The sequence below is a fragment of the Leptonotus elevatus genome, chromosome 21 (assembly GCF_054856555.1).
Source record: "Leptonotus elevatus isolate MCC_2025b chromosome 21, RoL_Lele_1.0, whole genome shotgun sequence".
NCBI lineage: Eukaryota > Metazoa > Chordata > Actinopteri > Syngnathiformes > Syngnathidae > Leptonotus > Leptonotus elevatus.
Window position 1 is genome coordinate 12294669 of NC_141259.1, and position 13926 is coordinate 12308594.

General features: G+C 42.9%; 2 protein-coding genes across 2 annotated transcripts; one reads left to right on the forward strand and one right to left on the reverse strand.

The window, feature by feature from the left end:
* Positions 1-225: 225 nt before the first annotated feature.
* Positions 226-3546, reverse strand: abhd10b (abhydrolase domain containing 10, depalmitoylase b). The gene is made up of 5 exons (XM_086065395.1): positions 3390-3546; positions 2858-3044; positions 2596-2707; positions 2253-2390; positions 226-2153 (listed from the first exon to the last, which is right to left on the reverse strand). The coding sequence occupies exons 1-5, from the start codon at positions 3481-3483 to the stop codon at positions 1812-1814; spliced, it is 873 nt and encodes a 290-aa protein (XP_085921521.1). The 5' UTR covers positions 3484-3546; the 3' UTR covers positions 226-1811.
* Positions 3547-4721: 1175 nt separating this feature from the next.
* On the forward strand, positions 4722-11112 carry ythdf3 (YTH N6-methyladenosine RNA binding protein F3). Its single transcript, XM_086065394.1, has 5 exons — positions 4722-5296; positions 5874-5898; positions 6039-6118; positions 6435-8045; positions 10898-11112. Exons 1-5 carry the CDS (start codon positions 5267-5269, stop codon positions 10919-10921), a joined length of 1770 nt encoding a protein of 589 aa, XP_085921520.1. The 5' UTR covers positions 4722-5266; the 3' UTR covers positions 10922-11112.
* Positions 11113-13926: the final 2814 nt, after the last annotated feature.

Here is a 13926-nt window from a genome sequence, read left to right on the forward strand (position 1 = left end):
TTTTATATGCCTGGAAATGAAATTTTCACAAGTGGTTAGAATGTCTACATTGTCATCAAGTCATACCTCAAGAAAAGGATCTCATCACCAAGTGTGGCCACCCTGACCTAAATCCTATGGAGAATGGAATCTTATCTATGAGGGTGGACTTTTATTTAGCAATTCTCTGGGAGGCAATTAAAAAAAACATTGTGGTGCTTTTGTTCAATAAAATACTCATTACCATAAAAGCTAATAAAATGTTTTATTCACATTTAGGAAAACTGAACAAAGTCTCGGCCTAATAATTTGCGACACAGTGTTGGGTTCATTCCGTTGCTCATGCCCCATAAATAAGCTCCAATAAGGATTTAAAGAACAGGCGCCTTCCAGCAACTTGGATTGATGTTCTCGCCCATGCGTGACGACGCAAAGATGACAGACGGAGCGAGATAAAAGGTCGCAGCCCACCGTTAAAAGTGACTGTCGCCGCCCCATTGAGCACAGTTCGGCGAAGGGCCAATTACATGCCAATGATCAACAGCCCAGCTGGTCCATGCTGCGGCGAAGAATGTCACGCTAGAAAACAGGGGTGGGCAAAGTTTGGCCCGCCGGCTTCATACAGATTACCCAGCGTTTACCTTATAAACAGTCCTGTAATCTTTAAAGCATTGATTTATTCTATCACCGGGGGGGGGGGGGGGGGGGGGGGGGATAAGTTTGTTCTAGCTTTTTTCTTTTCTTTAGTAATCAGCAGTAGAACACGAGTTGGTTTCAACAAAAACAACATCCTGACCAAAAAGTGGACTATTTATTTAAATTTTCAGTTAAGAGATGCTGCTAACCCTGTGAACTCTCTACATCTTTTGTTTTTGTTTGAAATTAAAACAGGTACGTGAAAGTGTAACATTTCAGTTTTTTCAAAATTGTATTTACTTTAGAAAATTATAGGGAGTTAAGGGAAGTCAACCCAAAAAAGTGTCTTCACAATTTCTTCTATGCAGCCCCTCTCGTCGAAAGACGACATTCTGATTAATATTACCTTTGTAGAATAGAAGTTAAGCAGCAAAATCTACCCGTTTCTATCCAACTCAGAGGGCGGCCATGTTGCCACTTGCGGTTAACTGAAAATGACATCACAGTTGCTCAGGTAACGACCAGCCATGATTGTTTATTACCTGAGCAACTGTGATGTCATTTTCAGTTGACCGGAAATGGCAAAATGGCCGCCTCCGAGAACTCTTATTTCACAAACTATGGAATATTCCATAAACTAAAGACTAGTGGGGGCACATAACATATTATTGTGTCATTTGTATTTTTTATTTTTAATGGGGTGACTTCCCCTTTATGACATGCTGATGACCGTTTGTAGTATTATAATTTTTTTAATGACCTGGCCCATTTGTTCGTTAGAGAAGTCAAACGTGGCCCCTGAGCACAAACATGTGCCCCCACCCCTGAGCTCGAACCCTCAACGTCTCCCCGCTAAACTGAACATGTATCACATGGGTATCACATTGGATTCAATGATAGAGAGCTGCACAGCTTTTATTGGGCCCGCAAAGGTGAAATGTGTTTTTTAAAGAAGGCACAGGAACTCTATAGACTTGTGTCGTTAAAAAGTAAGGAAGAAGAGCAACAGGAGAAGTAGAAGTGAGTGACCCGTCTAATACTGAACCGCAACTTAATATGCAAGGGAAAATACAACGACAGAGGATAAAGGTCATTTTTGGCAGAAGCAACTTGCCTTGTTTGGTAGTAAACAGTCTTTGAACGCACCACCCCCACCCGCCCCTGGCCCACCCGCCGCCCCCCCCAGTACCTTATAATCACACCATGGTGGTCAACTTGTCTATGAGGTCATCGATAGTGTAGACCATGAGCTTGACGTCGTCCTTCTCCGACATGCGGTGCTGGCCGTAGCGCCGCAGGATGACGTCCACGTCGGTGCTGAGCACGCGCTCGGCCACCTGCATGGAGATGTGCCACGGCACGTCCTCGTCCTTCAGGCCGTGGATGAGGCGCACTGGGCACGTGATCGGCAGCGGGCTGTGCAGAACGCAGTGGTTCTCGGCCTCGTGCAGGAAATCCATGCTAAACTTGTACAGGCCCTCCTCAGAGTGCTTGGTCGGTATGGTCCACTCGCCCTTCTCCTGGACCTGCATCTTTGTCTGCGGGGCAAGACATTGGAAAGGCTTCAAAATGGTGGCGGCACATTCAATATTTGAGGCTAGACAGCATGTAAAAAAAATAAATTAAAAAAATCACACCTCCAGTGGAAGAGAGTTGAAGGAAGTGACAAGGTGGTCGGCGGCGGTGGAGATGCCCACCAGGGCGGCCGTCTTCTCCGGACGTGCGATGGCTGCCAGCAGCATGAGCCAGCCTCCGATACTGGAGCCAACAAGTATCTACAAGGAAATAAAAGCAATGATCAGTATATGATGCAAAAACCTACCACTTGTACCTAATGGTGTGTCCTTTGAGTGTACATTACATGTAGCCTACTATTCTAGTTTGTGGCAATGTGGGAACACAGAGACACCTTGTGGCAAGACGGTGACACTAACAAAGAAACTTTGAGGTTGCATTTAAATATTGAATTTATTTTATCACCTGTGGGCCTTCTGAAAATTCATCCAGCATATAAAGGACATCTTTTTTCCATGTGCCAATGGTCCCCTCTCCTAGGACCCCTTCCGAGGCTCCGTGTCCTGTGTAGTCGAACCTTTGTGAGCACAAACAGGACAAATATCAGAGATGAAAGACTATTATAATAAGTGTGTTTTAAGAAGCTCAAAAATGTTTTCTATCGTGTCAATTGTGAGTCTGGAATCCTCATTTGTATACCATACAAGCGTTCTTTCTGATGGCTTACCTGAGGTACGAGTGTCCGAGTGACTGGCAGAATTCTTCCAGCGCCTCAGCTTTCTGTCCACTCATGTTGGATCCGTAGCCAGGCAGGAAAACCACCCCTGGACTTTTGCCCTTCACCCTCCTGTAGGCCAGTTTGGGAAGATCCGGCCTGGTGGCATACTGGACTGTGGACTTGTGTCTCCGGTCTCCTGGTGGACACACAAGTGTTAGTGTAACATGTTACATGTTACGTAAATGTGACAACATGACTAATGGAAGAAAGGCAAACTCAAGTGAATATCACCACTGGTGAGCTAGCATGTTTAAGACTAGCTAAGCACAGCATGAAGGCATGTTTAACGTGAATGATACGCAAATGATGACTAATTGTAATTTAATTCGGTGACGAGCACAAAATGTACAGTACAGCCCAATATTTTAAAAACGACGCAGTCCATCAAAGCCACACCCCCTCGCGTGCGTTTAAATGCCCACCCGAGCGAATGCAGGCCGTATTTACCACGTCGAATCGACTATTTAAGAACCGGAGAAACCTTTCGAGTGTGTGGCAGACGATGCGGCGAGGCCTCCATGGCTTAAAATACGTGAAAGTCCTCTGCTACAAGACCTCAGCGCGAGGGCTGCCATACTGGAGCGCGAGCCACCGATGCGAAATGTCTCGCGAGAAGTGGTCGCACGGTCTCGTTCAAAGAAATAGTTTCTTGTTCACACACAACATAGATATCATAGATCCCGCCTTGAGCGGGTTGTTCCGTTGATGAAATAGGTAAGCGCGTTTGCCATATTGAATGTGTCACCTCGACCTGTGAAAGAATGCAAGTAAAAACAGAGATTTGTTTCTAAATACATTATACATGTTTGAAGATAATTTATGAAAACATGTACAAAGATAGACCAAAGTAAAATGCGGCGATATGGCATTAAACTGTTTTTCACCATTTCAGTTTTCCATATTTATTTGGGCCGCAGGCTAAAATGGTGCCTAGTGTTAAATAATAAATAAATTATTGTCTTTAAAAAATCATAGAGCAGTCCCTGACAGCAAATTCCTTAAATAGATCCAAGCCTGCAGACAACAGAGTAAAAGAAAGCACACACAGTGTACATGATAATACATATTACATCATAGCACGTGGTGAATAAAAGTCTCATGACAGGCTAAAAACAGTTGCGGTGATGGACAATTACGAACATCTGAGCATTTCTGATGTTTTGCAATGCAACACACCTTATATATGCTGTGAAAACAAACAGCTTATTGTATTACTTGTGACTGTGACTAGCATACAAACCAGGCAGCTTGTTATAGTAGTCAAAAGGCATTTTATCACATTCTGAAATCAAAATAATCAAAAGTAAGAGCGCTATTAGCTCTGAATTGTCCATTGGAATAAATTAGGTAAGTTTTATTATTTGAGTGTTCCAGTTGTTTGAAGGAAGAAAAATAGAAAAGGGTCAAAAAGTAGTGTGTACTTTGGGAACGATTAGGTTAATAAAACTGGTGATACAGTGAGTGCGGGTGGTGGTATGCATGGTGAGCAAAGAGATGGCCTTTTTATAGTTCAATTTATATATTTTTTTTTAAACACACACACTTGTATTAATCAAAACGTTAACTATTTATGTAGAAGAAGAAAAAAAGTATGCTGATGTATGTAGTTGGATAAAATGGTTAAATTAATGTTTACGAAAACTAAATTCCCTTATATTCAAAAGATACTCTGGCCTTGCCTGTTCGAACATAAACACTTGAAAATTGTGTAAAGTCGTAGGTAAATTAGTTACTACATGTAATAAACACAGCGCGTCACCCAAAAGTGCATTGTTAAATAGACGAGGCTAAGCTAACGAGTGCTAGCTGAACCAGCGTTAGCTAAACTACGACGGAGGGGGGCTTTAAAATTTTGTTTAAATGGCTGCAGTTGGATATTATGAGAAAAGTGCCCGGGCCCCTGGTGAGTTTGTGACTGTCATGTGAAGTGTCAGACATGGAACATGACTCAGAGCGTCACAGGCGGAAGGTCACCGAGCGGAGGAGCGGAGCGGAAGCGGGAGTCGGGGAAAAAAAGAAGCCAGTCCGCCATTGTGGAAGATGGCAGGGGGGATATTCCCGTAAAACGCTCGTCACTTTTCCGTTGAATCACTCCCGCGCTCCTCTCCGCCCGGTTCCGCATCCACCTCGTTCGGAGCCGAATTTATTCGTCGATCAACGGCGACGTCGTCGTGTTGCTCCCGGGGGCTCCGCTGCCGCCGCCGCCGCCGCCGCCGCCTGAACGCTCGCGGAGGGATCGGACAGCCGGAGAGAACCGAGGCAGGGAGGCGGGAGGGAGGGAGAGAGCGCGGCGGAGGAGGAGTGCACACGGGCGGACGAACAGTGTGCTAAGCAGCCATCGGCCCCGCTTCCTGGAGGATGTCTGCGACCACAGTGGACCACCAGCAGGTCGGTTTTGGCCACGCTTAGCTACCGCTTGATTGTAGAGGCTTGGTTGTGGCTGACCGGGAAAGTTTGCCGACAGCAGTTCGATCTTACTAGAGATGCCATCTGAGGAGAAAAAAAAAAAAAAAAAAAAGCTGTGATATGTGATAGCTTTGTAGCCGCCCGGAAACGCAGGCAGGCCGAGCCGGGTTCACGGTGGAGCTGGTTGGAGCCGGTCGGAGATGCGGCACCTTTTAGCCGGATGCTACGGCGTTTGACATCCGCTTAATACTAAGAACCGAGTAGCCTGCAAGCTGCAGCTCGTCCACTGACATGATCATCCACCAAAAGACAGCATCATGTATGTGCTAATGCGGTCTTTCCCAACCAGTGAGCAGTAAGACATCATCAGGTGTCCCAAATTTCACTTCATTCGGTCCAAAAACGATTTACTGGAATTAATGTACTTCCGTTACTATCTATGCCAGCAACATACACTGACAAGCGGAACGATTAAATGTTCTTCCACTAGATGGCAGAGGTACATAATTAACATGTCTATCCATTTTTGTGCTAATGAAATCTTTTTTCACCATTCCAGAGACCTAAAGGACAGGGAAATAAAGGTAAGTGACTGTAGAGGTACATTCTAATCCAAAACATACACTCATTTTCCAGCTTGCATGGATATTACCAGAAATGAAATATTTATGCACATTATAGTCTACCCCGCAGTGATTTAATGTTCCGTTCTTTTTCCACGCAGTGCAAAACGGATCAATGCATCAAAAGGACGGAGTGAACGATGATGACTTTGAGCCTTACATAAGCAGCCAGACAAATCAGGTAATATGGGATAATTTGATAGTCGCGGCCATGCGCTAGCTTTGGAGAACTGCTCAGTGTAAAGCATAACATGTTGCCTTTAAAAAAAAAGTGACATCATAGTTGCAAAAACTGTCTCTATGTTACATTAACTCAATGATTCCCGATCTAATCTTACCGGAATTGACTTAAATAATTTGTGTCCACTTGTTGCCATTCGTACAACAGAATCAGCCAAGTCATTTGGTGATTATGGTGTGAGGAGATTTTTTCTCAATGTAAATTATGCACGAAATAAGGCATGACATTAATGGGTGTCCATGTCTTCACCACACAGGGCAACAGCTACCCCCCCATGTCTGACCCGTACATGCCCAGCTACTATGCGCCGTCTATTGGATTCCCGTACTCTCTGGGAGAAGCCGCCTGGTCCACAGCAGGAGACCCGCCCATGCCCTACCTGACCACCTACGGACAGATGAGCAATGGCGAGCCGCACTTCATCCCCGACGGCGTATTTAGCCAACCGGGCGCCATTGGCAACACGCCTCCCTTTCTGGGCCAGCACGGTTTCAACTTCTTCCCCGGCAACGCTGACTTTTCTACCTGGGGCACCAGCGTGTCCCAGGGTCAGTCCACGCAGACCTCCGTCTACACTAACAGCTACGGCTACGCGCCCAGCTCGCTGGGCCGGGCCATCGCTGACGGACAGGCCGGCTTCGGGAGCGACACGCAGCTCAGCAAGATGCCGGTGTTGAATAGCATCGAGCAGGGCATGGCGGGGCTCAAACTGGGTACGGACATGGTGGCGGCCGTCACGAAAACCGTCGGCTCGCCCTTAGCGGGTGCCGCGGGTATGAGCAGCATGGCGGCAAATAACCTTCCGCCTTGCGTGAGCTCGGCCGCCGGTAAAACCGCCTCGTGGGCAGCCATCGCCAAGAAGCCGGCTAAGCCGCAACTCAAGACGAAGCCCAAAGCTAACATGGGGATAGTCGGCGTCGCCATTCCTCCGCCGCCCATAAAGCACAACATGAACATTGGCACCTGGGACGATAAGGGCCCCTTGAACAAGCCGCCGCTCGCTCAGACGATGATGCCTACGCCGCCACTGGTGCAGCAAGCCCTCCTCGCCCAGCCCCCGGCCTTACTCCAGAACCCTTTGCCCCATCAGCCTCAACACCAGCACCAGCCCTACCACCTCCAATCCCCGCAGTCCCTCCCCCCTCTGCACCTCTCCTCCCACCCCGGCCCCCCGCAGGCCTTGCATCATCATCATCAGCAGCCGGGCCCGCCGCCCAACCGCTGGGTGGCTCCCAGGAACCGGGGCGACGGCTTCGGCATGGGCGTGGGCATCCCGATGAGCGCCTCGCTGTGCCCGGGCGAAGTGCACCCCGTGTTGGAGAAACTCCGCGCCCTCAACAACTACAACCCCAAAGAGTTTGAGTGGAACTTGAAAAACGGACGTGTTTTCATCATCAAGAGCTATTCGGAAGACGACATCCACCGCTCCATCAAGTACTCCATCTGGTGCAGCACAGAGCACGGCAACAAGCGTCTGGACGGGGCTTACCGCTCGCTGGGCGGCAAGGGGCCCTTGTACCTGCTGTTCAGCGTCAACGGCAGCGGCCACTTCTGCGGCGTGGCCGAGATGCGCTCGCCGGTGGACTACAACGCCTACGCCGGCGTCTGGTCTCAGGACAAGTGGAAGGGCAAGTTTGAGGTGAAGTGGGCCTTCATCAAGGACGTGCCCAACAACCAGCTGCGACACATCCGGCTGGAGAACAATGACAACAAGCCGGTGACCAACTCCAGGGACACTCAGGAGGTGCCCCTGGAAAAGGCCAAGCAAGTGCTTAAAATTATCGCCACTTACAAGCATACCACCTCAATCTTTGACGACTTTGCACATTACGAGAAACGTCAGGAAGAAGAGGAGGCCTTGAGGAAGGTAAGATCGAGACCGTTGATTTGTTTCAGGTCTGGATTGGATCTCTTTCATCCCATTAGTGGTCATTTTATGAGACATTTTTAATAGGGTTGTCAAAATTAGTGCGTTAAATTTGAGTTCATTTTAAGTTATTTTAACGGCGCAAATTTTTGGAAAGCCCGTACTGGGGGAATCCCAGTTGCAACATCAAAATGTAGCAGTAATAAATTTAATAATAATGCATATATTTGTGGAGACTGGGGTTAAGTTGTAATTTACAATTTTAAAAATGTTACTTCATGTTAAAGATTAGACAGCTCTTAACTCATTTGCTCCCAAAAAATGTTCTATTTTAAATGTTGTAAGTGTCCCAAAGACGTATTTATAATTTTTTTTAAATGTTTTTGTTGTTGCTAAGAACGGTTGAAGAAATGGTAATTACACAAACGGCCAATTTTATCAATTACTAAAAGATGCAGCCATATTTCTATTAGTTTAACATTTTTCCCCTCCCACTTTTATGTTAAAAGGATACTTGACTCATTGAGCCGTTTTCAGCAGTGAAAAGTTAATATTTTATCCAGAATTAATTTGATAACTTTGTTATTTTTCATGTACAAATAATATCTTTAAAAACGTATATTTTTCCACTCGCTGTCGACTGAAGATGACATCACCTGTCACGGTCTTTCATCTACTGTTTTTTGGTCTCCGTTTTTTGTCAAAGATTTAGATTTTTGGACTACATGTCACTTTCGGTTCAACATCTGAAATATTTGAGTGCAGTGCAGCTTGTTTGAATGTACGTGTGACTCCCTCACTTCCCTAAAACACGCTTTCTTTTCACTGAGTCACTGCCCGGAAAATCAGATGATCCACCTGCTCAGTCTGGTTAAGCGGAAGTTCCCGACAAGTCACGCTTACGAACAAGCGGCGTCAAAACAAAGAAAAAGAAACAAAATGCCTGATTTATCGACAGCCATCTTGCGAGTGCGATGAGCTCCCCCGAGGGGGAGGGACACCCAAGGAGGGGGGCCCTGAAATAGCCCACATTCCCCGCATTCCCCCGTTTTGAGACAAAGGCAGATGCCAAGCTTGGAGCAGGAACCGAACTCAGAGGTGTTAACAGTTAGTTTTCAGGCTGGAGTTGCTGGGGCTAAACAATTAATTGTTTTGTTTTTTTAAATTTAAATAGCCAATATGTATGGTAGAGGATTAGGAATAGTGAAAAGAGAAAAAAAAAAGGTTTGGCAGGATTCTGAGAATAAAGTCAGAGTTCTCACTTTAAAGTGAGAATTCTGACTTTATTCTCAGAATTCTTACTTGAAAGTGAGAATTCTGACTTTAATCTCAGAATTCTGAGTTGATTAGTCCTTCTATTATTCTCACTTTAAAGTCAGAATTCTGAAAATAAAGTCAGAATTCTGACTTAAAAGTGAGAATAGAAGGACTAATTCTGACTATTTTCAGAATTCTGACTTTAAAGTGAGAATAATAGAAGGACTCATAAAGTCAGAATTCTCATTTTAAAGTCAGAATTCTGGAAAAAAAAGTCAGAATTCCCATTTTAAAGTCAAAATTCTGAAAATAAAGTCAGAATATTGACTTTAAAAAAGAGATTTGAGAATAAAGTCAGAATTCTACCAACCTTTTTTTTTTTTCTCTCTCTTCACTGGCCCTAATCCTCTTCCGTATATATGTAAGGAGCTACATTCACCACAGTCATATGACGAACAGAGTGCTTGAAATGTCTTCACACACGAGACCGTCTTATAATGTGTGTCCATATAGTAAATGCTACATGTAGTACAACAATAAGAGCGCGTGCTGTTGCACTCATAATAGAGACATTGAGCATATTAATAGTTCTGATGCCCAGAGGTATAAGCGTGGAGGTCAGCACACAAAAGCTTTCATTCAGCGACGGCGTCCTTTTCAAAGCGTCACCGTAGCAACCGTTCAATGCCAATTTTGATCCATAGGGACAATTTAGTAGCATTACGTACACAAAAAAAAAAAGATATATGTTCATGGTTGTTATGGAAGTAATGAGAGTGAAACCTTAAGTCTGTTACAGAGCGCTGTAGTTAGCCTAATAGCAAATGTTCCCATCATTTGTAACTTTCTGTCACAATATCAATAATAATTAAAAAAAAGCCAATGTGCTGATTTTTTTTTTACAATATTTATGTAGATTTTTCAATGCAAAGGTTGTTTTTGTGTTTTTTCTTCTTGCTTTTCAAAAATGTTAAAAAATAAGATAATTAGCAATTAGCCTACAATTATGCTAACGGGCTAACGATAACCAATCTTGGCAGTTCAAGATCCGATTGTGGTCAGCTTCGAATTTTGAAGTTTTGTGTGTGTTGAATTCCGAATCGTACAAACTTAGAGACATTTGATTTCAGCGGTTCCCCTTTATTTGTCAACTCTTCGTACCGAGTACGACCAAATTTGTGAAAATAAGTCCAAGAACAAGCAGACTAAAAATCATAAATCGAATCAATTTGGTTTAATTCCAAATGGTGCATTTGACTTAAACAAATTCCATGTTATTCGTGAACATTTGTGTACAATTTCTTAGTAAATGTTCTTCTCATTGTATGAACTTAAAAGGGATTTTAGCTGTTGCTAACTTTTCGTACGACTAAATTCTCTTGCGATAAAGTCTAATCATCAATCTAGCAAATTGTTTTATGCTCAAAAGTCTGAATGGTATGACCTGAGATGGTTCCTCGTTATTGATCAACATTTGGTACAATTTCCTCCTCAAGCTGTTCCGGCAGAATCAAAACAAGCCCCGCAGCTGTTTGTGTTCCTTTTGTTGTCGACACCTTCCAATGATGTCTTCTCTCTCTCTCTCTCGTTGGCAGGAACGCAGTAGAAATAAACAGTAACCTTCAAGCAAACAAGACGTGCGACACTAATGACGTAGGACCTTAAAAAACGACAAACAAGAAAAGTCGCGTAACCACGAGGAGGACGACAAACGCATCATGGCAACACTCGACGTGTGTATTTCCATTTCAAAGTCACCTGCTTTGAAAGCACTTTTCATCCCCTCACTGTCCTCGACTTTGTTTGCAACTAACTGACTAATCAGCGTAGTCGCCATGTTGTTGTTTTTTCATTTCTATTTGTAATCATTTTAGCCTCTCTTGTTTGGAATCAGTATTCAGGTTGAGTTAATTGGGGAAACACAATCATGCCAATCAGAGGATGTATTAACCCGCATACCAAAAGAATGCGACGACGGGCTCATCTTTGTTTTTTGTTTTTTTTCTTCTCTCGTGATTCTTAAGTGCTTTCTGTCTGAGGAGAATGTGGCGACTCACTAGCGACAATAAAGAAATGAGCCGTGTTTAGCGAAAAAAACAACAACAACAACTTGTGTTTGTCTTCATTTGGACCACGTTGAATGAATTGTCGATGATGCTACAGCAGAGGGTTATAAAATGTCACCTTTATTGCTTGCGCTCGGATTTAGTAGCAATTAGTTTTGTTTAGTCAAATTGAAAGCCGCTAAAGACGACAACAAGCGACAGCTGCTGCCATTATCCGCCTCTGCTACTTAAGCGGTTATGAATAATTTTTAATCAGTGGAAATTGTTACCACAATTGAAATGTATTATAATGACAACAAATATCATAAATGCTTTTTAAACCCATCCATTTAAAGTCAATTGGAAATACCATTGTACTAAAGAATTGCCAAAAAGGATGAATAAATAAACTAATTTTTTTCAGACTGAACTAACAAAATCCTTTCCCAAAAAACATGGATTATTGTATTTGGCTTTTTTTTTTTTTGATTTATGCATTACTATATTGTGTTGTATTTAAAAACCGGTCCAACATTTTATCATTCTTATAAATTTAATTACATCAAACATTTGTTTTTAATGTATTTAATTTAATAAAATGGCCCACTTTTTTTCTTTACACAAGCTAATAAAACAAGCAAATAAAACAATTCTGATTTTTGGTGAATTTTTATTTTTATTTTTAATTAAGTGGGTCAAAATATTTAACCACAATACTCTACTGAACAAAAATGTAAACACAACAATAATCACACCTAAATCAACATATAATATTCGTTAATGTACAGTATACTATATTTTCCTATTGTATGTGTATTTGGGGTCCAGCATTTTATGGTTCTTAACAAAACACAACTACACAAAACACTAATATTTTATGCATGTATTATTATTTTTTTTAATATTCTGTTTTGTTTAATTCTATTGATTTTCGCCGCCTTTGGTACACACAACAAACCCCATCCGCCCACTAGAGGGCGCCATCGGTCAGCAATTATGTTCCTTCCAATTGCCTGAGTGGTCAAACAAAAAGCCTCTCCGGTAAACAGCAAGACCATCTCCTTCTTCTCATCCCTTCAACTCCTCCAGAGCCAATTAAACCAGGACAAGAAGCACTTGTTGTTGTGCCTCTACAGCTTTTTTTTTTTTTTTTTAATACGCCAGCTTTACTAATGCCAGCTCACCAAAGCTGTGCAGCGAGCGCGGGAGGAGTGAGAAAATCTCCCATTATGTGTGACTGGGGGCGAAGAAAGAGCTGTAATTATAACACTGCAGGTTTTTGGATAGGCAACTTAACTTGTGCATCGCACAGGTTTTCAGCAGGGGAAAAAAATAACACTTGCCGCTTTTGCTTTTGTTTGTGACACACTTGAGCAGGGGACTTGCTGTTTATTCGTCCAACAGTCACGCTGAGATGTGTATAGAATAAAATTAATTAGAGAGCTTTAGTGTGGTGTGTTTTTTACACCAACGAGTCAATTATGTGAATCAAACAGCAAAACAATGCGTTACGCCAAGGAATGAAGACATTTTGAAGCATTTTGGGCAATTGTGTCGTATAAACATATTTACAAAATAATTACATTTCTGGAAAGCCCTCAAGTCCTTTAATTTGAGGTATTAGTCAACATGGCTTGCTGAAGACTAGTTTGACCTTATTATCAATTAAAGGGTTAACAAGCATGTTTTTTTTTTATGATTGCGTCATCATACAAGCACACATTGACTAAATAATAGCACAGCTGCAAAGCCCTCATCAAGTCCTGTAATTTGAGGTATTAGTCAATATGGCTTGTTGACGATTGATTTTTAACCTCGTTATGCATCTAAGGGTTAATAAGTATCTTTTGGTGATTGTGTCATCATGCTAGCACACGTTGACAAAACAATAATATATCTGCAAAGCTCTCATCAAGTCCTTTCATTTGAGGTACTAGTCAGGTATTAGGCTTGTTGCAGATTGATTTTTGACCTTGTTATGCATCGGCGCAGAGACCTTTTAAAGAAAACAAAAGTGTGCATAACTCAAACTGGTTTGCTGATAACTGATTTTTACACTACATTTCCAACTACTGTTGTCCAACGACACCCCCCCCCCCCCTGCCCCCACCAGAATTGTCCCATTTTGGAACTTCTCCTTCATGTTAGCTGTTAGCAAAAGGCGGATCTGGAATGACATCAGAAACTTTACCTTAGAATAATTATTACTTCCATTAAAAAAAAAATCCACTTCAGTCACATTTTGTCACTAATGGAAAAAGGTTAGTCACGGCAATAATAATGATATTATTAATAGTTAAAGGCGGGGCAAGGTTAACTATAATGGCTTATCACCCCCTGCAGTTTCAAGATACTAAATTAAGAAGTAAAATCGACTGAAATAATCAGTTGCCTGAAAAAACCCCGGAAGGAAAGCAAGAAGAAGTGTATTTTGATTGACAGCTCGGTGCCATTTGTGAGGCTGTCTGTTGCCATGGTTACCTCATTACAAGCGCCCAGAGAAGCCTCGCAGTCTCTTTCAGTCTGCCAGGCGCACACGAAAAAGATCATTTGTCAAGTAATATTTGCTTTAAATCTGT